Source organism: Amphiprion ocellaris, chromosome 17 (genome assembly GCF_022539595.1).
Source record: "Amphiprion ocellaris isolate individual 3 ecotype Okinawa chromosome 17, ASM2253959v1, whole genome shotgun sequence".
Classification (NCBI taxonomy): domain Eukaryota; kingdom Metazoa; phylum Chordata; class Actinopteri; family Pomacentridae; genus Amphiprion; species Amphiprion ocellaris.
Genome location: NC_072782.1, coordinates 6,576,339 through 6,603,466, shown reverse-complemented (window position 1 = coordinate 6,603,466; position 27,128 = coordinate 6,576,339). Strand labels below are relative to the sequence as shown.

The window sequence follows — 27,128 nt, the reverse complement described above, 5'->3', positions numbered from 1 at the left end:
GTGATGTAATTATGTTACTTGTTAATGCACATGTACATAAACTCACCTTTTAATATGTCCCATTTCATACAAATCTTCAGATAATGAAAAAACAGACTCAGGCTGGTTAAATTGTGTATTTTTATTGTTTAATTGTTTATCGTTTAAGTCGCATACAGTATAATCTCTCATTGGTTTCTATGCTGCTAAAGTTTGTGGACTGAACATCTGTTGTTTTGTTGACCTTCTGATTGATTTATTGGTTTTTGTGGGTGAGCTGGTTGAACGAGACCAGTGCTGCTGATTGGATGAGTGACCACCAGATCTCCTCTGACCCATGCTATGCTCTGTGCACCTCGAAAAGTTGCATTAACAACCACAGCCATATGCTGAATATTAATGTCTAGATGGTATATCGGCCACTTCAAGGGCTTTTCACAGTTTATCTAGAAATAAAGAGTTTGAATGGCCGAGGAGGCCATTTGAATCAAATCAAATTATTCTAGTTTAATTTTGGGCATTAAAACGTCAGAATCTAATGAATAACTGGCCACTGTGGGTGGATTTACCAGTTCTGCTCTTCCAGCTCAGCCAACAGTGTCATCTGAAGCATTTGCTGTAGAAAAAAAATAAATGCAGTTGGAAGAATAATGCAGTTTTTAAATCAGTTCAGGAAAGAACCTCACAGACAACTTAATGTGTCTTAACGCCAGTCCGATATATCTCAAACCGTGTGCTAGATATGCTGAATCTGCCGCCTCGTAGATCCTCGTTGTTTGTTTAGTTGTAAGAGGTGTGCTTGTCCTCATCAAAATATATAAAAATAGGCATTTTCTTTTTAAAAGGTAGATACGGTTTACGGTTGTTTTTCAGCATTTTGTTGTTGCCCAGCTGGGATGACAGCAAGCATAAATAGCACAGGAAAGAAGGACAGGAGGTGAGACACAGCAAGACAGGGGGAGAGTTACTGAATTTATGACCACCAGTACATTCCTACAGACCTCTAGAGGTCCATGTGAATGCATCTTTGTGAGAAACAGAAAAGGGGCTTTGACTTGATTCATCAACACTAGCCACAACTTGAGAATTGACAGTAATAACCCATGCCCAAACATCTCAAATGTTCTTCTTTTTAATGAGCAATGCATCTCTATATCATATGTCAGTCAGCATTGAAGTGCATTGATTAAAAAGTAAGTGCAAGTACAGATTTCGATGCATTCATTTTGACTAGAGGATTAAATTATTTGCAACGTCGCCCCAAAAATAGTCATTCTACAGGGGCACTCTGCAAAAGAAAACCGCTATAGTTGATGCTGTCTCTAACCTAAAAGATATATGCTTTTTTTCCTCATTTCAAGCTTTTTAAGTTATCTCTGAGTGACAGTGTGTAGGAGCGATTTTCATCTGCCTTCTGCTGTCGGTTCACTCCAGTCCAGAAAACACAGCACTTCTCCTCAATATCACTGACATGCTCCCTGACTGATTTCTCAGTGGTTCCTCAGTTTGCGTCGAGGAACACGGCAACTGAATCAAGCCAGCAGAAGCAGAAAGTCTGTGAGAAGCACTATTTTAGTGCAATAGTTTCACACTTGGTAACCTTGCCACCTAAAACTGGCTACCTCTGCATAGAGATGGAGTAGAGTTCTTATCACAGCCCCATCGATAGGCCTTTTAGTTTTTACTGAGGGAAGCGCCATTATTTGTGGTCATGTCACCAGAGCAAGGATAACAACATCTTTTGAGGTAATAAAAAACAAATAACAGCATGAAGTTATCCATTAAAATGCATTGTCCCCAGTGTTTTGGATTCTGTCATCAGAATTTGGATAATACTTATTGAAACCATAAGGCTTTACGATAAATGCAACTTGGCCATATGATGGCAAAAGTCTTCAGTGGAGGCATTCCCCTTGGACTCTAGCTGCTCTCGGAGGAGGTGGGCGGTGCTGTGGAGGACGACCTCCGTCGGGACACTGACTGTGAGCGTTCAGGGCTGTGTTTGTCATAAGGCTGGAGCTGCACCTCCAGGAAGTCCCTGTGCTGCTGGCTGATCACCTGGCTGATGAGTCCAGGCAGAGCTTGCAAGTTACTCAGTAGAGTCTCCAGCTTTGTCTCCAGCAGGGCAATCCTCTTCTCCATGTCCTCTCCTCGCTCATTCAAGTCCGATATCATGTCATACATGATGTTCTGAGTCTGGAACAGGAGAGAGGAAACACACTTAATGCCATCTTTTTTCCAAACTGACGTTACTTTTGATGGATGACCTGAAAACACTGGATAAAAACACGATTGCAGATTAAAAAAAACAACAACAAACACTTCAGTACAATGTGCAGTTGAAAATGCAGAGAGTTCATTCTGAAAAGGAGAGGAAATACAAGAAATACAACTGACTTTCTCAATACGTTAAGTTCAGACTGATTTAAAACAATAAAACATGTCTAACAAGCAAAACAAACCAGTAAATAATATGTTTACATGTTTCAAGTCTATCTTAAAGACCGCTTCTGATGAAAATTCCGTTTTTTTTCCTTGTTGACATCTTCATTTGGTGTTTTTTTTTTGTAGATGCTGGAAAACATATCATGAGTAAAATAAGCAGTCAGTGCCACGACTGAGCATTTCCACCTTCAAACTGCGGTGTACCAGCGACAAAAACACAGATTCAGAGGTACATATCCTGCCAGCTTGCAAGGTGGGACTTCCATTGTGTAGCATAGAGCAATTCTACAGTGTTTAAGCAGAGTCAAAGGTGAGCTGGTGTGCTTGAGCTGTAGCTGGTAGTGGATGGATTGGTGGAAATAGAGGCGGACACTTTATAAATCCTAAAAAACTTCTAAATATGTAAGTTTGATGCACAAAGGTGTGTTTTTGGGATGCTAGTCAATGCGTGTGGAGGGGTTTTAAAGCAATACTCAAATTCTAGCTGTGCTTTCAGTGATTTTAGTTTAAAAATACTCTTTTAAACTGTGTATTAATGCATTTAAATATCAGGAAAATATAATTTAAGCACAGCTTCTGATCTGTTTTAGTACAAACTCCCCTCTTTGAGCTACAGTGGAGTGTTTGCCTGCTAAGTAAAGGTAGCGGGACAGTGGCACAAATTAGAAGCAACTGCACTCACTGAAATAGCTTTAAAGTGGAATTTCTGTTTGGCCTATATAAACACACGAAACAATCAGAGCAAGGACAAACTTTTTTTTAGTGCTGGCATGTGAGTATTGTTTAAAGACACAGTTGAAAAAATGTGAATCCATCCTTTAGTTTCAGCATCAGCAGCATAAAATGGCAGTTTTGATTACTGATAAATAAAAATAATCAGTTTTCAGCATGAAAATTCAGGCGACATGACAGTTAATGCTTTTATTTCTGTACTTTTGTGGACTCTATTATCTATTTTGTTGGCAAAAACTTCAAATGCAGCGAAGTAACTTCCACAATCTGTCAGAAAAATAGTTGTTTTTTATGCAACTGAGTTTCTACCTTGAGAACCGGCATGTTTCCTATCAGAGGGCAGCTTTTATACGGACAGTTTACAGGACTTGATGTTTCCGTGCAGACCTGAGTACATTAGTCTGTGACCTTGAGGAGACAGGAAAGGTGTCTGCTGACCTTGCATGACGCTTTCTGCTCTTTTGATGCATCAGCCATCTGTTAGCAGTCTTTAAAAATATACTGTAGCTGCTGTTTTCTAAAACCCCCGAGGTTCAGTCTTCCAAAACAGTCAACAGCAGTCTGAGAAATCCGTGTCACATTGGGATGAGGAGTGGGAGTGATGGTGCTAGAGGGCGGCTTCTGAGGTATTATTCAGCGTAGGCTCTAATAATCCCTGGCAGCCTAGAGGTGATGTCCTCCATCACTTACCTTGTGCTCTTCTGATTTGAGGCGGGAATGATGGGGATAGGCTGTTTATGTGAATCAGCGAGGACTAAAGAAGCACTGACACCGCTTAGCGAGGCTGCTCAAGTAGAAATGAGATTTCCACTGTGTTCTGCTACTCACATAAGCTCCCCCTTTGTTGCTTATGTGAAGATTTTTCAATGGATTTTGTATGCAGTTCAATAAACATACACGACTTGAGTGTATGGATTTATCATCTTACACAGATCTTCTAGAAAAGAAAGTGATTTCTACATGTAGAGCTAAACTAACCAACGTCTGCATCTGCAAATCATGAAGTGAAACAAGAGCATATTAAATAGTGATGCTAGAGAGCAGGAAAAGCGGCTTCACAAGGGAACAAATGCAATAAATATGGAAGCGAGAGCAAGAACACAGGTGGTTATTATAGATCCACTTCAACTGTAAAATAAAAACCACAAACTGACACTATGAAGCCATTTGTGGAGCAGATAATGGGAAAGGAGCAGAGATTGTTTCAAACAGCAGCTTGAGAGAGGAATTTTTTTTTTTTTTTGCAATTTGTAGATATGTAATTCAGCCTAAACGGCAAACGTGACAAAAATGCTGTGGGAGGAAACGACATTCAACAAATACTGCATCACTGACGTCACGCTGAATGGGAAAAAAAAGAGTCTACAAGAGACTGTGGAGGAGATAATGAATTAAGGGGATACATTGTGATCTGAGGAATTTCACAGAGCACTGCAGTGGTGATGCATCTTCCAAAGATATGTTCAGCTCTATTTAGCTCCATCTTTCCACTGAGAGCGTGAAAAGACTGAAGCTACACTGCCCTCTTCTGGATACAGGCTCCTACAGCAACAATTACTCATCCAGCTGAGCGGCCAGACGCCACCTCATGCACTGTCATATCCCAACTCCTGCTGCTGTTTTACAGCACGAGGCGATCAGGCAATATTAACTAATACCTTTCACGACACGCTGGCCTGAATCCAGTTTGACTGTGGTGTACTTTTGAATGTCAGAGTGCTCTGCCTTTCTCTCCTCTTTTTCTCTGCCTTCATTTTCTGGCTGAATCATCAGATCACAGTGTGTCTCCCTTCCCAGGTTACTGTTTCTGCTGTGTCAGGCTGGCGCACTGCCTGGTCTTTCCCTAAGGTTTGTCGACTTCTGTTTAGTGCATCTGGAGACAAACATCAGAGAATACGTAACGTGAAAAACTGGACTGGGGGTTTTTGCATACGAGAGGCTCTTGCTGCTCTCATTCAGTTATTTTCAAGAGGAGGAGGAGGATGTCCTTCACACAGTAAAATGAAGAGAAGTTAATATTTCACACCAAAACACTCCCAGGTGAGTGAGTCAACCTGAATCATCACCCAGATGTAAAGCCTGTCTGTTTATTTGACACCTGTAGACTTTGGTTATATGAGGAAACACAACTAACTGAGCGAGTGAAACTAGCATGCATTGAATTGAGTCACACAGAGGAGAGAAACCTGGTGCAGCAGGAGACTGTTGGTCTAGCTTACCTTAGCAAGGTCCACTAGTGAGTTTGCTTGGTCATTCAGCTTGCGTTGCTCCATTTTAACACTTCTCAATCTGAACACAAGACCATTCAGAACCCAATAAATTAACGCTATCAGTCGATCGTTTCTTTTTTTTTTTTTTTTAATTTCTTTTAAAATTTGTGCACACACAAGGCATACACATGGAGAAACACTCCCAGGACATGCACAGGACGTGTGTAGAGAATGCAGGGATTGCAGGGGTCAGTCTGTTTGGTTGAGCTGCATGCAAGTGGATAAGGAGGCCACAGAGGGAGGAAGAGCTGCCACGGAGGGGAATGAGATCAGCTCTGCGTCCTACTCAACCAAGACACACCACCACACTAAATACTCACACCAGAGCACCTATGCAGTGCAAACAGCCTTTATCGAGCCTTATATCTACTTGACATTTGAGATTTTGAAACAGCAAAAAAAAAAAAAAAAAGGCCCACGGCTGTTTCTTTAAAGGTTCCGTCGGCTTAAACCAACTTATAAATTATTTAGTCACTCAAAAAGACAAAGATATCTGTTTTATATTAACACAGAGGCTAATGTTTAACGTTTAGATAGCAGCGTTCTGGTTTCTCTTTAGAGATTTTTCAATTGAAACATAAAAAATATCCTTATAATTTAAAGGAATCCTATTAATCTTCTGTCATAAATAGAAAAATGGCTCAAAAGGTCTAAATTTTCCAGCTTGTGAGTTGAAATAACCTGCAAATACGGTCCTTTATTGTCATCAGAAATCCTTCTTGCAGAGTCTGAAAGAATACCTCACCTACTTCATACAACATGCTTAAATAATTCACATCTGTTTAATTAGGCTTCTAAAGCCTGTTTTTAATGATCTTCTCAGGGGGCGAAAAAACAGCAACTGTGCAGTATTGTAGGGTGTCAACCTCACGTGGTTTCAAGATATTAAAGACTTCTCCCCCTGATTTACACTGGTAAGCATCATGATGGCAGGTTTCCACTAGATTTTTGGAGATAATCATAGTAATAATCTCTATAAATAACTTAAGGTGATGATTAGGTTGTGTGTCAATCAGATGCACAAGTTCATGAACATCAAGATGGGGATTTAAGGAGGCCTTCGGGGAGTCTGCTAATTAGTTGAGATACATCCATTCTCATGCAACGCAGGTTCATTTTTCTGCTTCCTGAAGACAGGCAAATGTGGAGCGAAGATGACGGGTTAGACCAACAGAGGGTGCCACAAGAGTCACTAAAGGAAAACTACAGGCAGAAGGGGAAGATGTCCTAACAACTGAGGCTTGAGATGCTTCATACAGAGCAGACTCTAAGTACTGTGTTGCAAAAAATAGCACTTTTATTGTTCAGGTGGTTAAATGAAACAAACAAAAGAAGGAGGTAGCCTCTCTGACATTATGAAAGATAGTAGATAGTTCGATGTTAAATGCAGTTGATGTAAGACCTGTTAGAATTATGCATTTCACAGTTGGATGACCAATAGCTGTCAGATGAGGTCGAAGCACGGAGCAGCTGGAGGTCAGGACGAGGCAGCCTCCTTTATTTTCTGTGTCTCTTTTCCTCAGTCAATCACTCGTCATGGGCAGCTCTCCTTTTGAATGAGCACTCTAAATCTGCTTGCTATTCATCAGGGAGGAAAAGAGCTACGCTAAGATTTTCAATACCCCACTAAATCTGTTAAGGCAATCTCAGTTAGTGCTGCTCCTTATTTTTCACCCTCCCAACTTGCTTTCTTTGTAATGACCTCCGTCTACCTCATTGTGGAAAGAAATGCAAATTTTCCCCCTCAGTGTAATGGACAGGGTGAACATTCTGCAGTCTGACGTTTTTCTTTTTTTTTCCCTTTCCCTCCTCGTCCCTGCTGACAGCTTCACGGTGTCGCTCACAGTTTGCAGCCTCTCCCCGGCACAAACGGGATTGCTCGGAGGCTTTACCCTGACCTTCCTCTCAGGTCACTTTCTTGTTTCTCCAATTCACTGATCTCCCAGCTAACAAGCACTTGCTTCTTGCTATGATTCCCTGCTTCAACCTTGTGGATGGCAAGGGACAGCGTTTTCCCAGAGGAGGGGAGTCGGTCTGACAGTATTGAGACACTTGAATTCACAGCTGGTGCAGCTTTAAACACTCTGCTACACATTTGGCTGCATGTGTGCGACATCATGCCTATGGTGTGGTGAATTGCAACCATCAAATGACCTGAAGTGCATCTGCTGCTCCCTCGCCTTAATTATTTCTCACATGACAGCTGCATGTGCTTGTTATTTTGTTTACCAGCCGTGATAACACTGGGTCCGCTACCGTGTCATCCAACGGGGAAATGGAGGAAATGTGGCTGCAAATGTCGTAACAGGCGTAACAATGGTTCCACTCGCCGAAAGATGACCCTGAGCCCTGATCTGTATGAGCACGACAGCTCAGTTGCGTAACATGACTTTTGAGGGATGTAAAATCATATACTTGTGCTACTGCAGATCTGTCTCCTGTAGAGCTCTAGTCGTCATCCTTCGGTACGTGAAAACACAGTTGATTGGAGTTTAATCAGTGGCTTTCTGATTAAAGATCAAAGTCTCATCACATCCATGCAGAAATGGAAAGAAAAACACCCTCCATCACTGATAATTGAAATTCACTTAATATGCATCCGTGAGTGTGTATAAATGTGGAGCATGTGTCCATTCAACAATAAGACCTAAAAAGCTGTTTGAATGAAACAGTGTGAGGCTAAAGTGTGTTTTGCTACTCTGCAAACCTTCGTAGCAAAATAATCTAGCAGCATCGTGATTGTGACGTGTGAAATGAAACGTTTCTGAGGCATGAATTTCACTTATCAAATGAGGGAGTGTTATTTTTTTTTAGTAACATTATTGGGTTCAAGGACAAGCTCTCGTTAGCATGCACACAACAGGTCTGTATCTACGTGTGAGGCGAAGACTTACTTTCGAGCTCTATTGCATTGTGTCGACACAAACAGGAAAAAAAAGGAAACATGAAGTAGACAAATGAATTATTACAACATCAGATAAACATATTCAGATGGCAAAAATCTGTTTTTGCTCAAATATGTAACCCTCCTCGCTATAATGTCGCCTCTCCTGACTCTTATGGTGTTTCTTCCTGGAACCAGTGTGTCGTCGACGGTGCCTCAAAGCGTCTATGCCCCCATTTAACAACAGTTTGCACCTCACGTTCTCTGCGGGGGCTGATGAAGACTTGCAAGCAAACTTTTCATGCCATCTTGCAGCTTTTACCAAAGGGAACAAGCGTGACGATATGCGATTTGATGTTTACCGGCACCTCTTGACAAGCCAAGGACGCCTGTAGGCCTTTTTACAACCCTCCACTTGTCAGGACACTTTTATTGTATATTAATCTCAATCCAGACGTCGTGCATCACAACTCTGCACGTGTGCTACAGGCAGATCTCCCAGAGAAAGCCCTCATGCACAAAGCAAAATCTTTCTAAGACAAAGGTGTGACGGCAGGATGTCGACACCATGCTGAGCAGTTTGTTCCTGCACACAGAGCTGGACGTGACTTTTTCCCACCGAATCTGGTTCTGTATAGATTTAGCTTTAGTTCAAAGCCATTTCCATTATTAGGCTGTCCTAGAGAACAGGAGGTGGACATGAGACATCGTCATCTCTGCTGCAAACCACCCGAACACAACAGCGAGGGTGTAATGACTTGAGGAACCAACAAAGAGAAAACACTATTAAACTGCACAAACCTGGTGGCGACAGCAGACATTTTGTGCATATTTGTTTTCCTACCTTGTAATTAAACATCCCGATGCCTTTGAAACATAAATGTGAGTTCAAAAGATTCATGAGCAAATCAAAGTTGTGCAGGGGAAACCACAGAGATCCTTAAATCAAACCACAGAAAGCAAAGAAACATACCAACATTTTCCTTGAAGGTAAAGCTACATATCAATAACACAGCTGTACATTTGTTTAAATAAAGCTCTGAGCTAATTGCCAGCTACTGGAAGACGCCACAGGGTGGGTGTGCTGGTGAGCACTGTAGGTTGAAGAAAAACAACAGCGAGGTGAGGCTAAAATCGATACTGTTTTGGAGTTAGGTAGCACTTTGAGGGTCCCCGGGGACCCGCTAAAAGACTCGCTGACAAGTAAGTGTCTGACCAGCCACTAGAGAAGTAGAAACCCAAATGTGTCAGCCCTGAGGTCAGTCTGACATCTGACTCGCGGCCCAGCCGACACACAAGAGCCAATGTGACAGCGAAAGGCGAACGAGAGGGAAATCAATATGCTGTGAATTCTGTGACTCCGGAATATTTCAAGGTAAAATGAGTCTTACACAGATAAAATATGTCGCTTTCATAATGACAATTCATTCCCTGCTTTTATTATAAATGCCTTACAAGAACCTCGAGTGGATCAGTGAATAATATTTGCATAAATCTAGTTCCCCAGCATATTTTACATGCAGGATCAACAGCCCAGCTCATTAGCACATCTGTAAAGTTAGTCAAGTCAGGTGAAACACGGCAGTGAAGAACAATATCCTTCGATAATGCGAGCACATAATTTTTTGCTACAGGTGTCAAACAATTCAGATTTCAGCTTTGTGTTGCAGCGGTCAGTCACATGAAAGTACTGCAGGATAAAAGGTGTCAGACCCACACAAGTCAGGGTTAAGATCAGGGCACCTACTGGTGAATGGCTTGGAGAAATTTTCTCTGGTGCTTCCTGACTCTGGCGTGGTCCATCTTCCTCACCAGTTTGGTATTCTTGTAGATGAGCCACGTCTCCCTGAGAACATTCGCAGCTGTGTTTTTCACCTGAAGTCATAAAAAGAAGAGACATTTGGTCAAGACTGCGAACTGGTGAAGCGTCTGTGGTGTGAGTGTGTTGCTTCTTCCACTTACTCTTTTTGTTAGCTGGGTGTCCATCATAAAATTGTGGACATGTTTTTCAGCTTTGGTTAGCTCCAGTTTCTTTGCCACCACAGCCACCACCAAGGCAGTACAGCCAGCACCCTGCGACAGAATTACAGTCTCATTGATTCAGTCAAGAAATATCAGCAGCATGTCAGTTTCTGCACATTAATTTTAAGGCCGAGGTCGACAACATTCTCGCAAATGGAGAAATAGTTCTCAGTCTGCCGTATACTCACCATAATGCCAGTCAGGAGGCAGACTCCTTTCCCACAGTATGTATGCGGGACCATATCTCCATATCCAATGGTAAGAAACGTGATTGAGATCAACCACATGGCTCCGAGAAAGTTGCTGGTTATGTCCTGGTTGTCATGGTACCTGCAATAAATAATAAATGCAATAGATTGACTCGCCTTCATGCACCTGCAGAAACTGCTGCACTCCAGCTTCTCCTCGCAACTAAAACCCATTTTTGAAACAGAGGGAACAAGAGAGTATCAACTGCTCTGTCAGGATTCTGCAATCTCTCCTTACAGCATGTGTAAATCCTTCTATCTCGATGTTCAGACAGAGTGAGCTAGGACGTGTGTAGGCTATCTATTTTTATTCCTTATCTATGTTTCATGCTGAGCAGCACGGCATAGCGTGAGAAACTGATCCAGGCACCTCTCGCAAGCTCGCACTGTCCATGCAGCGATGATCCATAGCGAGATGGTGAAGACCAGCAGCACAGTGCCGGGACAGATGGTCATGAGGGTCTTCATCACAAAGCGTGTGTTAAAGTTAATCTTGTTGAGTGCACCGATGCTGCGGGACGACGCGTCGGTGAACAGCTTGCTGTGCAGCAGCATGACGCGAGCGATGAGGTACAGCCGCAGGAACATGGGGATGGACAGGATGATGTCCACATCCGCATCCGTCTTGGATGGTACATAGGAGTAGGCCAAGCGTGCTGTCCAGGTGAAGGTGTAGTTCCCGGGGATGGGGTGTATGGCGCACACCAGGATCTCCAGGCAGATGAAGAAGATGCGCTCATATGTCATGGCTATCCTCCAGTCATCAGCTGCGTTGTCCACCATAAATAGCTGCAAGGAGAGGGCATAGTGAGGCTGATGAAGGGTAAAAGAGGGCATAAATTTTCATCATGTTGACACAGCAAAGCTACAGGAAATCATTAAACCCATTAAAGAATAAATCACAAATCACCCCGAGCCATTAAATTGCGGCACATTTGTTAAAAACCTATGCTCAGAAGAATGTTTGGAGGTGTAGCCTGAGAAAATGACAAATAAGTCATATGACAGGGGTCATGTAGTCTTGCAAGGCCAGAAATGCCCCTCAGATATGTACAAGGGTATGTGGTGAAAGCTGGAACAATCAAACATCACGCCTTTGTTTTCTAAATACATTTCCCATATAATTTAATATGTCTGTCCTGCCTTTTAGAAACCATTTGTTACTATCTTCATGCATTTTTAAGCTTTAAGTTTCAAGATTTTTAATATTAGAGTGAAACTAACTCCCTCAACCCCAAAATTCCATTGGCAGATTTGTCGTCTTTTGAAATTGCCAAAATTAATAATCCTTGACATAGTGCTGTGGAAAATGTAACTAAATAATAGTTTCATCTAGGGATTTTTCTAAAGTGAACCATTTACTCAAAGTATATTCTGTAAAAAATAAAAAAATCTGCTCTCCTTGGCACATCTACAAAGCCACTAGTGACTCAGCTGCAACCAACAGTCACGTGGCAAAATTCATGGACTTTTCAGCTGAACTGCAGGATGTGTTTACACAGAGCAGATAGGAAGCGAGGATGGAAGCAAATCAAAAGTGTAAGCAGTAAAATATCTATTGTATGTGAAGCCACCAGTTTTGTTCAGTTTTTGGTAACACCTGTAGGCACCTGGTTCCAAGTTCTTTCTAAATGTTATAATAATAAACAATCAAAGATATTATTTTTTAAATCACTTATGGCATTATACATTTCTCAAACTGAACAATGGAGTTCTTTGTACTTCTTCTCATAGTTTTTGTTTCCTTAGAGGAACAGGACTATATACTGCAGTCAAAAATGAATCCACAGTGAATAAAAATGTGGACTGGAGCAAAACATGCTAAGAAAGTGCAAAAATAAGAGCTGAGACAACCATTCTACTAATCAATCAGTACTAAAATAATCAGAAACTACTGACGTTATAACTTTTGTTGACAGATCAGGAAAAAAATGGCACATTCATCCAGACTGTGTGTAATAGGTGCATACAGTAAATGGTCAGATGTCAGCTGGTCTATTTCACACATCTCTCTCCTTCAAAAAAAATGCCCACAAAGTTCTTGAAATTTAGACGGCTAAAGAAAACAAAAAAAAATAAGAGCTGAAACTATTATTTTACATCAGTCAACATAAAAATAGCCAGCAACTACTGAACTATGGAATATTTTTGAGTTCTTAACTTTTGTTTGGATAAAACATGACATTTGAAAACCACTGGATCATCTAGGCTCAGAGGATTTATAGTATGAGGCCATTTTCACCATTTTTTTGACAATCAATAGACTAAAATAACTAGAAAAAGAAAGAAAATTCATCAAGACTGTATACAGTAGGTGGGGTCAATATATATATATATATATAATTGAGGGATTCCCTGGGATACATCTTGCATATATTTTTATTAAAAATAAAAAAACCTAATGTTTTTTATGTTCATTATGATCATGTCTTTACAAATTCCGTAATTGTTTAGTTTGGAAACAAAGAAAAGAAAAGAAAAGACTGGCCAGACTTCAAGGCTTTCTGAGTTATTTAATGTAAAGTAGTTTGTTGGTTGGTCTGTTTTGTGTATCTCTTTCTTCTCTTGATGGCTATATTCTGCCCCAGAACAACAACAGAAAGTGTCACGTCAAGCGTTACATCAGCAGTATAGTAAGCATTTTCAACTTCAAAGCATTGTACTGATGAGAACATCTGCCGCCTCCACATTAGCATTAGATTCTGATCGCCTGGCTACCCCCGACCAGAAGGTGGGCCGTTCCACCGGGGACCTCAGAGTGTGAGGATCTGAATGCCTCTCATCACTGTTCTCCACCCTGTCCTCTGTCATACACAGCAGCTTCCTCACATGGTCACTCCTCCTCCTCCTCCTCTCCCCTTTTCATCACTTTCAATCCAATCTGCAGAAATCTCGAAGATTCACTGCACAGTTTATTCGCCCAGAACTAATGGCAGAGCTCATGACTGCCATCACCTGCTCATTCACAGCGATCCCTGATCATGCTTATGGCTGTAGATGGACTGTCTCAGTCTTCCTTTCCCTTTACGCAGTTTTATATTTGCCAGTACAGGCTGTAGATTAAACACTATCAAAGCACATTAACTTCCCCTGCATTAGTTAAATAATTCCTCTCTCTGACACACGGCGCTGATATTCCTCCACAGCTGCTCCTGCTCCATCCACTCAATCACGTCAAGGTCCTCTGCCTGTACAAGCCGTCACAAGTGGCAGTAGATATTTCAACAAAACGTTGCTGTCAGCAAACGCCAGCGAGGCTTCCTGGCGGCTGTTTTTGCCACGAGGGCAGACGCCTTTTCTAAAGGAGAAAGAAAAACTGCACCATTACACTTTGTCGGAAACCTCCCTAATGTGCTCAGTAATGAATTATGAGCCGTCCAGTGACTTCTCAGGCTTTAAAATGGAAATATGCACGTAGGGTACAATGTTTTTGCTCACAGCTTAACGCAACTGGAGAGGAGATTGTGCACGTCGGTTCATCATTCAGCTCAGAACTGGAGGGACAAAAATGATCAGGGGAGGAGAGGGGTCAGAGAAGGGGAAGGTTGTGCATTGTATTGTAAGTGGATTTAGTGTTTTTTTTTTTTTTAAAGATTGAATAATACATGAAAAGAGTTAATTGAATGAGCCATGGATCATAGAAGTGTTTTTTTACATGCACAGAAAAACAATCATGCCTATGTGTTCTAGTTTACAGTAGAATCTTAATAGTTTTTAAGGAGGGAAGACAAATTTCCACTTGCCAATGGTTGATTTCACAGCACTGACCTGCAGTAATTGCTAAACTGTAATATAATGTATGCTCGCTGCAACCCAACATCTTCTCCTAATAGGTGAAATATTAAAAAGCCGAAGCCCCTCAGTGGCCTCAGAGCTTTTTCAGACAGAATACTGCTGATAGTAGCTTTGGCAACATATAGATCCACTTCTGATGTGAGATTCATCCTACGTTTAAAAAAAAAAAAAAAAAGAGGATCTGTACCAACATTTAATCACAAGTTTAAACACCTCACTTTAAATCTCCACTGAACTCTACCCTGCATATCCAGGAATTTATGTAACTTCTTTGGCCTGCAGACTCCAGAGAGAATGTAAAAAAATGACTTTCTAACCTTAATCTTGAAGTGTGTTGATTGCATTAAATTAGATTTCTATGTTTAATACCCTGAAATCAGTGGAGATGCCAAGAGAGCGGCTGTATTAATGAAGTCAGCTGAACTACTTTCGGCCTAATTTACTGTATTTATTTCACAATTATGTTGACATTTTGATCTGCTCTGTAATTGTATTCATTTTTCTCTTGATGTGTTTTGATATGTCCACCTGTTCAGCCACCTTTCTAAGCTTTAACTCATTCTGCAAGCCAACAGCACCACCTTAACTGTCGTTTTTTTCCCAACTGTTAAGTTAAAATTTAGGGTGGAGCTGATGAATTGGGGGCAAAGGGTTTTCGCAATGTTTCTGTGTCACAGGAAAGGTCCAAATTAATGCCAGAACTGAGGCTCCTTCCACAAATTTTACACAGGCTCTTTGCTGCCTAAGTGTGAAACACAGCGGAAGAGTCAAAACAGCTCCTTTACCATTATGACATGATAGAATGTTCATACTGGAGGCACACCTCACGACTCGGCAACGTGCCAGCTACTCTCCATTTAGTTTAATTTGGAATTTCTAAAAAAAAAAAAACCAGAAAAAAAACCTGTCCCACTCCTGAAGGGCTAATGGGATCAGTGACCTAGATTGTAAATTTAGCACCGATACGTTACATAAAAATGGAATTGCTGAAATAGTCATATTTCTCACATCGGAATGAAAGCCCCCATTCATCGTGTTCGACTCAAGGACAAGGAAAGCACACAGGAAAAATCAATAAAGCCTCGCGCCGCCACTCTTCTCTCAGACATACATGAACGCTCCACATGCTACAGTTTGACAGCTTCAAAGGCTCCGAGGCTGCAGCTTCACCGACACACAAACTCCACCGAGCCGCTCATTACAGCCTCTAAGCCAATTATATGTCAAACAGCTACTGTACAAGAAATATCAACTGTCAACAAGCTGGCACCTCGCGACAAAAACACACAACAGGCTACAACTAATGCCCCTGAACAAATGGTAACAACTGCCCCACAAAAGCCTCGTTTGTGTTTATTTAAAAGCTACAATCAGGGTCTCCCCGCAAACACAAAAAAACCACATGAATTAAATTTTCAGGGGCAGTTGTTCATATCAAATGAGTGACACCGAGCTCCTTTAACAAACTGACATCTGTCAGAGAAGTGTGTAACTCTAACCACAGCTCGTCCTGTTTGGCTTTCCAAGTGAGTGTAATGTAGACACGGAAACACAAGCTGTGACTCCGCTCCACTACGGTTTCTTACTTACAGAATTAGGCCTCTGAAAGCAGCTAAATCTATTGTTTGCACACAGCGCAAGCCACGTTTTATTTTACATTTTAAACAACAAACCGGCCCTGTCAAAAGCAGTTACAAAGTTTGTTACCTCAAAACAATGTAATTAAACATTTAAAAGCAGGTTGCATAAGGAAAGCCTACTTGGTGAGTAAAAGCAATTATGATAATGGATGACCTGAAATACAATACTCAAGGGCCCTTTAGCTCACAGCATGAAATATTCCATGCTAGCAGCAGAAGCAGCAGTTATGATGGAGAGGTGGAAGAAACTACATCTGCAGTGGAAAGAACAATAAACTGTGTGTGTTTTAAACGATGTCAAGACGCAGAGGAAGACACTGATGGGGAGGAATTAAAGCAGGCGACTGGCGATCCAGGAGAGTTTTAAAATAGCTAGAAGAGGCTGGAAAATAGTTTGAACACTGCAAATAAAACAACTTTAAATTAGATCTATCAGAATGGTAGTTAAACGTGTTGACAAAGGCTGAAAGCAACTTAGAAGTCGAACGTTTGGAAAGTGAGTTTTTAATGATTCCTACCCAAACTATTATAATGACTCCTTGTTTGATCACATTTGGACAAATCAAGAAATTTTGAGTTACCAACGTTAGAAATTAGTCCAAAATAATCTGATTTTAATTGCAGGAAGGTGCACTAATGTTTTATAATAATAACGTTTTATTGTTCCTTCTGCCTATGAAGCTTTTATCACATTGGGTTTATCTGCTGGCATCCAGTGCACCAAAACTAGACTGCTTCCTGTCATTTCTTTCCTTTCCAATACACCAGTTTTTCTTTGTAAGTAATTTGTGGAAACTCTCTGAATGTAAATCAGCTGAGAGGAGTGTTTGTGTTGAACTCAGAACAAACTGCTCTGCTGTCTCCACGCTCACCTTCAGGTTTAATTTGGACTTTTCTTTTATAGAACCTGAGATCAAACCGTGCTCGCGTTTTGTTTGATCGCCTTTAACGACGCCTCCTGTCGAAAAACACTTTTGGTTTTACTGTGTTAGTTCTGAGTCTGGTCCAGGTCTAGTTTAGTTCCACTCTGATCCAGTTTACATCATGTTTAGTCCACTGTAGGTCCACTCTGGTCCAGCTTAGATGTCGTCTAATCCACTAGAAATAAGCTGTCAAAAGGGTCTCAAATAAGTAACTTAACATATGTCAAACTCATGCAAACTGTACAAGCAAAGCGAAACACTTTAAACTAACATGAACGTGATGAACATGCTGAGTTGAATCTGTTTGCTGTTCTGTTGCTTAAAGGGTCACTTCACCCAAACTGCTGCACACAGGCGGCATCATAGCATATGCACAAGGATTTTAGTTTTAGTAGCTCACAGAGTTAAAATGTCGCATTTAAACAATAAAAGCCAAATGCTGCTAAATGCTAACATCGCCATGTTGAGCCTTCATCGGGCAAATGATCATATTTAGTAACTTCCACAGACATTAAATATGGCGTTGCTCCCGCCTCTCAGTGAGGTCAGGTGGTTTTCATCCAGCCAATCAGCGAAGATCACGCTACGTTACATCACACTACATCGTGGCATTTCACCAATCAGCAGAGGCCTGGAACGTATCAAACTTTGTCTTTTCTCTAAAGTTGGGAGAAGATGGACTTGGGGCTCTCTTTGCATGTTTGTTTGTTTTTTTTTTCTGTAGGGTTGAAATTTTGAATTTGAAGTATTTCAGTGAGTGCTTGATGCTCAAAATGACAACGTCAACATGCTGCTGTGTTTGTCGTGTTCACAATCGCAGTTTATCATGTTAGCATTGAAACATGAGCAGTTAGCACAAAGTAAAGCTCAGGCTGATGAGAATGTCAGTAGCTTCACAGGAGATCATGAACCAAAGCAATGGATAGGTTAAAACATTGACCTGATAACGGTGTTAAATGAAAAACTAAGGGATCATTGTAGTTATTATTGCTCATCAAAAAAGGAAAAAACAACCAAAAAATGGCATAAAAGTGAACATTATCATGGCACTAAAGGAGAAGTCACTGAATCACCAAAGGATTCATCCTGTGAAGGCTATGGATGTCTGTGGAAATCAGTTTAGTAGTGCTTGAGATATTGTAGCTTGTTCCTAAACGGTGGGAAAAACAACTGACAGTGCCACACTGTAATGCAATAGCAAGATTTATTTCCACAAACAATGTCCCTGTAAGTCTAGAAATCCCTCAGAAGAAAAACAAAGGCCTCCAATAGATAAACCGGACAAATCCAAAAACAAATCTGCATGACAAGCAGTATAACTCTTGTTAAAAGCAGATCATATGGCAAATTGAGATCATATGCAAAGCTGATGATATGATCACGAGTTCTACGAAATCAGTGGGGAGAATTGTGATTCAGATTGTGAACTGAGATTCTACCCAGAAACATCATCATATAATATTTTGACCCAACTGTGCAACCATAGACATGACACAACTAGCACAAATTAATACAGATTAACCAAATTATCATAATATTGAAAGAACCTCTGAAATCTGTCCACAAGGGAAATAAAAAACATGCTACATAACTAACAGGATGAATACCAGTCAAACTTGGTGTGCTGCATTTAACCCTCCTGTTGTCCTCATTTACGAGCACCAAAAAATATTGTTTCCTTGTCTGAAAAAAATCTAAAAATTCAGCAAAAAAATCCCCAAATTTCAGAAAATTTGCAAAATCTTCAGGAAGAAAATTTCAATAATTCCTTACAAGTTTCCCTTAAAAGTTTTATTTTTTTTAAAAAAAAAATCCCCCAAATTTGGCGAGAAAATTCTTGTAAATATTTTCAAAAAATGAGTAAAAATATTCCAAAAAAATCCTAAAAATATCCAAAGTGATTACATATATATCAGTAAAACTTCTAATATTTTCTTTAAGAACATTCACATAAAAATCAACCAAAATCCAGCAAAATTCGCTGGATTTTGGTTTATTTTTTATGAATGTTATTAAGAAACATTTTTAACATTTCTTTTTTTCCACCAAAAAATGTTCAAAGATTTCCCAAAAATGTTGAAAATGTGGACATCAGAAGTTTCACTGTGAAAATATATTTTTTCCACATTTTCAAACTTTAAAACGGTTCAATTTTGACCCCCAGGACAACATGAGGGTTAAAACAACAGTGAATGGGATCACATCGCATCATTTATACTCTTTTTAGAGCCATATAGTAGTGTTTCATCACACATAAGTTTAATCAGACACGGGTTCAGTCATGGCAAGTTGGTAATAACATGAAAGTGAGAAAATACTGTAGGTTTTTTTGTAATTGGATGAACTGACCTCTAAATCCTTTTCTGTCTTAATTATTTCAGTTATTATATAACTCTCAAGCAGCCATTTGGAGGGGTGAAAACTGGCTGAAACGCATTCAGCTGTCCAGAAATGAACTCCTCACAGTGACAATAAAGTAGAACAGCACACAGGTTAATCCGCTGCATTGTACCAACAGAGCTCAGAGCACAGGCAGCCCATACGGCCACTGTTTCTAACTGAGGATAAATCCAGGCATCGCTGGTTCCTCTCAGACGTTCAGCTTGTTTTCTGATGAACTCAGAATACAGTCTAATCACTCAGAGTGCACAGCCCTTTCCTCATCATGGGAGAGCTTTAGTCATGTCAGGTGGAGCTGAATATGTCCTGAGATCATTCGCTGTCCTTCGTCTGCACCGTGGCGTCTCAGAGGAGCTCACCTGCGATGTTAGCTGGGTTGGTTACTGGTTTCACTACTCCCAATATAACTAATGGAGTGCAGCTCAATATTTAATCTGTGTAATGTGGAGATGGGAACATATATCTTGTCACCGAGAATGAAATCGCTCAATCTCATTAGTGAATTAGGTTGAGAGGTTCAGTCCAATTAGACATTAATGCAATGCTTTATTTATGATATCAAAGTGAGCCACTAAGAGGCCACTTTGCTGAGTAAATCTGAAGCTGGTGCAGATTCACTTAGTTTTTGTTTCTGAGATTAAGTTCCGCATTTGCATATGCAATTCTTCTATTTGAGCAGAGTAAAAGATCTCGGAGCCAAAGTAAAAGCTGAAATAAATCTTTCTTTCTTTTTTTTAAAGTGCAGTGGCTGCTGCCAAGTTACACACATTAATAATCTAAAATCATCTCCGGGTTTAAAGTCACACACGGAGCACTATTTAGTAAATACCATCAATAAATAATCTTCAGGTTTCTGGGCTCTTTGGGAGGCCGGGTATCTCTGCCCTTGAAAGTCTGTAAGTTCAGTGAAAACACTGAGGTCACCAGCCAGTGGTGGTTATCTGACTCCAGCCTGGAGTCTCAGGTGGAGGACAGATTTCACCGTGAGAAATGCAGAGTGTCTCCTGCAGCTACAGCATATCTCTGACACATACGCAGCACCCAGGGGCGATCCGACGAGCACAGCCAAGCTCGGCTCTGGCAGGATTTGCTGGCACAGTTTTTGGACGACGCGTTGTTGTTTTTTTTTATCTTTTCTGCAGATTGTAAAATGTAACATTGTGCCACTGCGAAACATCAGCGCTGGCTTTTATCACAAAAGCGCACATCAAAGACAGAACAGCCCCCAAAGCGTTTTGCGTTAGTTTAAGAAAACTCAGCAGAACTGTCATCACAAGGTACAAGCGAAATAGCGATGGCCTTAACACAAACGCCCCTCGGCAAAGAGCCCCTTTGATGTGAGGAGAAGAGGAAACTTTTCAAAATGTCAGTTTTCTGTCTGTTTGGGGAAAGACTGAACTCATCAGCCACCTCAGCAGTGAGAGTGAGAAGAGGCTCCCAGCTGGTAGCTCATATCAGACTCCGACAATGACAAATCAAAGTTAGCGAAGAGCTACAAACCCTCACCTCTCCGTTTCTGCCCAACCCACAGAAACTAAAAAATCTAAAAGCTGCTGGAATGGATCCACAGCTGACAACGAAAGATTTCACTGACAATGAATCCGGCCTAGAACTTCAGTTTCAAGAGGATTTATAAAGAGACTCATGAACCACATTGGTATCTGCAAAAGAGGAATAAGCATAATATTCCTCCTTTTAGACTCTGGGACAAGACTAAGGACGTTTAGCACAACATGAACGCTCTGCCTCTCTCTGTTAATGCACTTGGCTCAGTAGGTCACCCGTCACTGCCAATGCAGCACAGCAGATGTATCCCAAAACAATTCAAATGACAGCTGGTGTCCAACTTCTATCCTGTCTGCCCTGACCTTTGGAGTTTTCAGTCACTCCGAGGAGGAAAAAACTTTGCCATACCCTATAAAAATCAGAGGGCGCCGTCTTTACCGAGTTTGACAAGTAAATCAGTTTTAAGGGGCTGGAAATGGTGGGGAAACATTTCATCATCCTGACTTATGCCTCCACATCTGACAGGCATCTGTGAGTACACATGGATGTGCATGCATAATCTATTCCACTGCAGAAGCAAAAAAATATTCTCACACGGAAAAGTGCACTTCAGAAAACAGCATCACTGCAAAGACATTTTGAAGAACCCTAAAAATGAAGACGGGTCAAAAACCAGGAATATTATGATGCTAAAGAGCAGACGGAGTGTAGATGTAGTGATGCTAAATGGAGATTCAGTAGGTTTGTGGGTTTTTTTTTAGGTGAAATTCTGTGAAAAAGCTTTGATTTACAGGGTCATGTATCTGAACTCAAGTACTGTATTTTGTTTATGTTTGAATTATTCGTATTCTACTAGAGTCTCCACGTTTCAGAGGAAAATATGGCACTTTTATTCCTCTACTTTCATCCCGTCAAACCAAAACACAGGTCTACTCCAATTCACAAAAAAGGCTGTAAAATTGTGAGATTGCGACAACAACAACAGCTTGAACTTTGTGGTCTGTGTGTATTTTAACCCAAATTATGATCTTTCTCTTCACATCTAACAAGTAGTTTTGGTGTCTAAACTTAAAGCAGCAGCTTTGTAGCGTAAACAGAAGCAAACAATGACTGAAAACAACACAGGACTTGAACTCCAGTCTCCTGGGTGAAAATCATGTGAGATTTGTTACTCTTTTAATGTGTAAATCTAAAAGAAATAAATCATAAAAAGTCCTGTCATGTGGTTTAAAACACTTGACATGGATGTAGGATAATAAAAAAAGAGCAAGAATAAACAAAATGTAAGCTTCTAATAGTTTTACAACCTTTTATGTGAAAGTAATCCTTTTTTGGAGTGACTGTAAAACATTAAACTACCCAATAGCTTAAAAAAATTTGAGGTTACCTGATTCATGAATTCGTTTTCAGAAAATTAATTAGAAATCGATTCATTTTAGGTTTAGAGTGTTGGACAAACCCTAATTTTTATATATCTGATACAGTATAACACTTTCACAGGCCGTTCCCCTGCTGTCAATACTTGTACTTCTTATTTTTAACTTTTCCTAATCACATTTATTTACTTTTACTTATTTTCAATGCAGTTCCTTTGTATTAACACTGTTAAATAGCAGATTGCTTCCTTCACCAATGCCACTTGTACTCATCATTGCCTATTTAGCCATCATATGAAGTGCTTTATCAACCTTGAAAACAGTCATATGATGTCTTCTTTGTCTGTGGAAGGAGCTCCTCTGAGAAAATTACTTAATTCACATCTCCCAGATGTCTCGGTTTGAGTCTGGAGACCACAGGTTTTTAACGGTAGAATGAAAGGGGAACACAGTTTGAAAGACAAAGTGTTTTTCAGGCAGGAAGATTCTAACAAGCAGCCGAGGACAAACCGCTGATTGATCGAAGAGCAGAAATTTAACTGACAACAATTCTGATAACTGCTTAATCATTAATCTCTTGTTCCAGCTTCTCCAGTGTGAGGATTTGCTGCTTTTATCTGACTTGTTTCATTGTAAACGGAACATGTTTAGGTGGTTCAGACAAAAAATTGTCGCATAGAACTGTGGCAAACTCTGCTGAGCATTTTGTACTATTTCATCATGTTATAGACTAAACAAATGGAAGTTATTGAAAAGATAAGTGCTACACACGGTCCCAGTAAACAATCTTCTAAAGCTGCATTATTTGACTTACAGGATTCAGGATTGTGAGACTGAAAAGTGAAAATATCTCTTATTTTTCATCTGGGAAGCGCAATACTAAAGCTGAAGTTACATTTCATGCAAATCACACAGAAAACCCCCTATTTAAAAGGATTTTCTCAAAATGACTTCCAGGTTTGAATTTGCATTTGACTAGGCTAAGTGGCTGATAAAAAAAATTGATCTTAAGTCAAACTTTATACTTTTTGGGTTTTAAGTAAAGCCTCCGTTCAGACCTGGATTAAATTAAATCTCTGTGATATTTTGATTTTCAAGGTTTAATTCCGGTCTGTGGCCGATCTGACTGGTTATACCCAAAAGTTTTACACATCTGAAGACGAATCTCACGTTTTCAACCAAACACTTTGTCACGAGAGAGACAGCAGCACGGAGAAAACGAGAAGGAAACGACATTTCAGCAGCTCCGTGTGCGCATGTGTGTGTCATTAGCAAGATCGACTGAGAATGAATTCATCTGTGTGTGTGTGTGTGTGTGTGTGTGTGTGTCTGTGTGTGTGTGTGTGTGTGTTCGTGTGTGTGTGTGTGTGTGTGTGTGTGTGTGTGTGTGTGACAGCACATATGTCAGTCTGCAGGAACCAAGTAACGACAGAGCAGCAACAACAGGCACAAAAAAGCCCTCAGGCAGGGATGGAAAAGGAGCAGCTGGTGTGGTGGAAGCTGAAGTATAAACACTCTGAACTGGATTTAAATAGTGACACCGAGTCAGATCCAGGAAACGGCTGATGGTTACTTCCAAAGGGAACTTGATGAATTAGAGGACAGAGCTTCTAATCAACTCGTACATTTAGAGAGAAGAAGCAGCAGCAGCAGCAGCGGCGAGTGAGACTGCAGTGATGTTTTCTGATTCATCTAATGCAGGGTGTCAAACTCATTTTAGTTCAGGGGCCACATTCAGAACAATTTGATCTCAAGTGGGCCAGTAAAATCACAGCATAATAACCTATAAATAACCACAACTCCAAATTTTTCCTTTGTTTTAGAGCAAAATGGTATGCTTTGAAAATGTTCACATTTAAGGAATTATCTTTTTATAAAACATTGTGAACATCCTGAAATTTCTTAAGAAAAATAAGTTCAATTTCAACAATTTTATGCCTCAGTTTATCATTTACACATTACAACTTACAGGTTACAGTGTTTCTACAAAGGCACAAAACATTTAGTCATAGGCATCTGGAAGTGAATGATATCATATTTTACTTTATGATCAAAATGACAAAAGTCAGACAAAAAAAGACAAACTGCAACAAAAGCAGGACGAATATTACAAAAATGATAGGCAAAATGATAAAAATGAGACACAAAACAACAAAAAATGAGATGAACGACATGAAACAAAACAAAAAGGAGACAAAAAATTAGATAAAAAAGTTACAAAGTGACAAAAAATGGATAAATGACAAGCGAGACAAGAAAAAGACACAAAACGACAGAAACGAGACAAAAAATTTGACAAAAATGAGAAACAAAATGACAAAAAATAGACAAACAACACAAGCAAAACAAAAACAAGACAAAAATGACAAAAATGAGAAACAAAAGGACAGAAAATAGACAACACAAGCAAGACAAAAAGGAAACACAAAATGACAAAAACATGAATCAAAAAACAAGTCTGACAAAAAACAACAAAAAGAAGACAAAATATTACAAAAATGAGACACAAAATGACAAAAGAACCATGAGCAGCATAGTATTTTATGATCAAAACAACTTCTCAAGGTCTAGAAATTATTTTAAATATGTATTTTTTATTATTTTACAATTTGCAGTTACAGTGTCTTGTCTGTAATTTTTACACTTTATAAAGTCGTCCTGCGGGCCGGACTGGACCCTCTGGAGGCCCGGTTTTGGTACGCTGGCCGCATGTTTGACACCCTTGATCGAATGTTTTCTGTCACTGTGAATATGCGGTGATTTGCGGTGATCAACTCCGAGGCAAACAATTGCCTTGATAAACTTTTCTAGGCCAGCTAAGGATGAAGTGTCTTTATTCTGACGTGAGAGAGAGAAAGAGACAGAGAGCTGCTATCTGGGCTGAAAAACGTTTTTGGATATCAATGCGACTGTCAGAGGAGTGCGGATCAAAGACGGTTTGAACAGCCTTCCTGTGGGGTAAATATGCAGCTGCCGACAATTAAAGGAGCTTTTGTTTGAGCTAAAATAGGAATTCGAGGTCACGTGGAATGAAGGAGGCAACGGTGCTTTAGAGCTGTTTTTAAAAATCCATATTCATGTGTTGCTGTGAGAATAAATACGATCAACGGTGACCAAGCGAGGAATGAAGAAACAAGCATACTTTGTGTTTCTGGGCTCAAAGTTGTTACATGGCTCCAAATTTTTGGGGTTGAGAGAGGTCATTTGTTAATAATTAACCTGCAAATGCTAAAACAAACAGCTTGTTACACCTTAAAAAGTGCAATAAAGCACTGAATTAAGCAATAAGTAAAAGTAACAAGACATTTTCTGTCATGACAGACTGTGACCTTTGTTAAAATCAACAGTTCGAGAACAAGAGAAAGTCTTTACCTGTATCTCTCTTGCATGGTAAATGATAATCAGCCCCAGGAGAATGATTGTAGAAAGGCTTATCAGGCATTTTAGAGCTAATGAATACAAGGATTCCTGCAAAAAAAAGAGCAAAAAGCAGCCAAACAAGACACAACATGAAGACACAAAATCACATTACGATCAGCTGTAAAGAGGAGAAAAACAGCCTGTTAAGGTGCACTGCAACAAATTCTGACATTGCAGTTTTTTCCAGTGTTATGGGGGGTTCCCCTTCATGGTTGGACAGCAGTGGGGCCTTTTGGCCTGCATGTGGCAGGACGCTGGGACTGCATGGGACACCGAGCAGCGAAGCCCCACACTCGTGCTGCTTAAAGTGGCCCATTCTCTCTTTTTTTGCCAGAAGTTGTTTAATGCAACAAAAAAAGAAAAAAGCGACTTGCTTCGTCAGTCACATAAATTAACTGAACGGGACGATAAGACTTGGAGTAAATACGCACCTTTCCATAGGCTCCCCATGAGAGTTCAGTCTCTATAACCATAACAACGATCCCAAACATCCCAAAGATTAAAGCATAGTCGCTGAGCCGCTTCCTCTTCTCAAACAAGGCCCTCCTGTGCCCCAGCTTCTCCCCAATGTTCTGGTTCTTCTTTTTCCCCGATTTGCCGCTGCTGTGGCCGCAGCCTCCTCCTCCGTCTCCCGATGCGTAAGGCATCAGGGTGGTGGAATTATTCTCCGGCTTGGATACTAAAGTGTCCGACGCATCTGCGGCTGAGATGGGCTGCAAAGGCTGGGACTCGGAATCAAACTCGTGTATGTTTCTGCGGGACGAGCTCAAGTTGCTCAGCGGCCGCATTACGCCGCCGTTGTATCTGCAGCTGCTCATGGCTATTTCATTGTAGGAGTTACTGTCTTTGTGGCTGCTGCCCAGGCTGCCCCGCTGCTGCCGATCGCGACAATGCTGCTGCTGCTGCTGCTGCTGCTGATGGTGAGGATGATGATGTCTGGATGAACTACCATGACTAGAGGGTGTGAACTCGCAGACGCTGTACTGGCAACCTTGCCTCGAAGACGTTTCCGAAGGTGTCCTTAAAGTTCCCACAGTGGTCGGCGACGTCCCGCGAAAGACGAGGCTTTTGCGCGCATCGCAGGTGCAGTTATTGCAGGTGCAGCATTGGTCGTGCTGCTTGCTGAGCCGATCCTCCCGCCCGCAGTAGTGCTGGTACTTACAGTGCTGGAGCTGCTGCTGCTGCTGCTGCTGCTGCTGCTCTGGAAAGAAATCGTTCTGCAGCTGTAATGGGGTTTCCATGTCAGTGCTGCCGTTTAAAGCAGCAGCAGCAGTCAGGTAGCAGCACGGAGCCCCTGACAAAGGGCGTTCTGGTCCTTACGAGAGGACGGAGCCGCTGCATGAATAGATCCATTTCGGCTCCGGTAGAATGTTGAGAGGAGCCTCCGATTGGGCAGAGGGGACCAAAACAACTGGCTCGACGTCATGAAAAGGTTGCAACCAGGGGATGTGAAGCCCAGCCTCGTTTTATAGTGATCAACTGCTGAAT

At 40.8% G+C, this 27,128-nt stretch overlaps 1 protein-coding gene across 2 annotated transcripts; it reads right to left on the bottom strand.

The window, feature by feature from the left end:
• Positions 1-106: 106 nt before the first annotated feature.
• Positions 107-27,128, bottom strand: kcnn2 (potassium calcium-activated channel subfamily N member 2). Of its 2 annotated transcripts, XM_023269981.3 has the most exons (9): positions 26,072-27,128; positions 25,593-25,688; positions 10,951-11,369; positions 10,521-10,662; positions 10,273-10,383; positions 10,058-10,185; positions 8,321-8,329; positions 5,376-5,445; positions 107-2,175 (listed from the first exon to the last, which is right to left on the bottom strand). In XM_023269981.3, the coding sequence occupies exons 1-9, from the start codon at positions 26,879-26,881 to the stop codon at positions 1,900-1,902; spliced, it is 2,061 nt and encodes a 686-aa protein (XP_023125749.1). In that variant the 5' UTR covers positions 26,882-27,128; the 3' UTR covers positions 107-1,899. The 2 variants fall into 2 exon arrangements, with proteins under 2 accessions (XP_023125749.1, XP_035803910.1); XM_035948017.2 differs by lacking the exons at positions 5,376-5,445; positions 8,321-8,329 and having other exon boundaries at positions 2,000-2,175.

Coding starts and splice junctions, on each gene's coding strand:
- kcnn2 (XM_023269981.3), bottom strand. CDS start 26,881: ATGGAAACCCCATTACAGCTGCAGAACGATTTCTTTCCAGAGCAGCAG. Junction 10,384..10,520: donor GCCTCCTGACTGGCATTATG/GTGAGTATACGG, acceptor ATTCTGTCGCAG/GGTGCTGGCTGTACTGCCTT. Junction 10,186..10,272: donor ACACCCAGCTAACAAAAAGA/GTAAGTGGAAGA, acceptor TTATGACTTCAG/GTGAAAAACACAGCTGCGAA.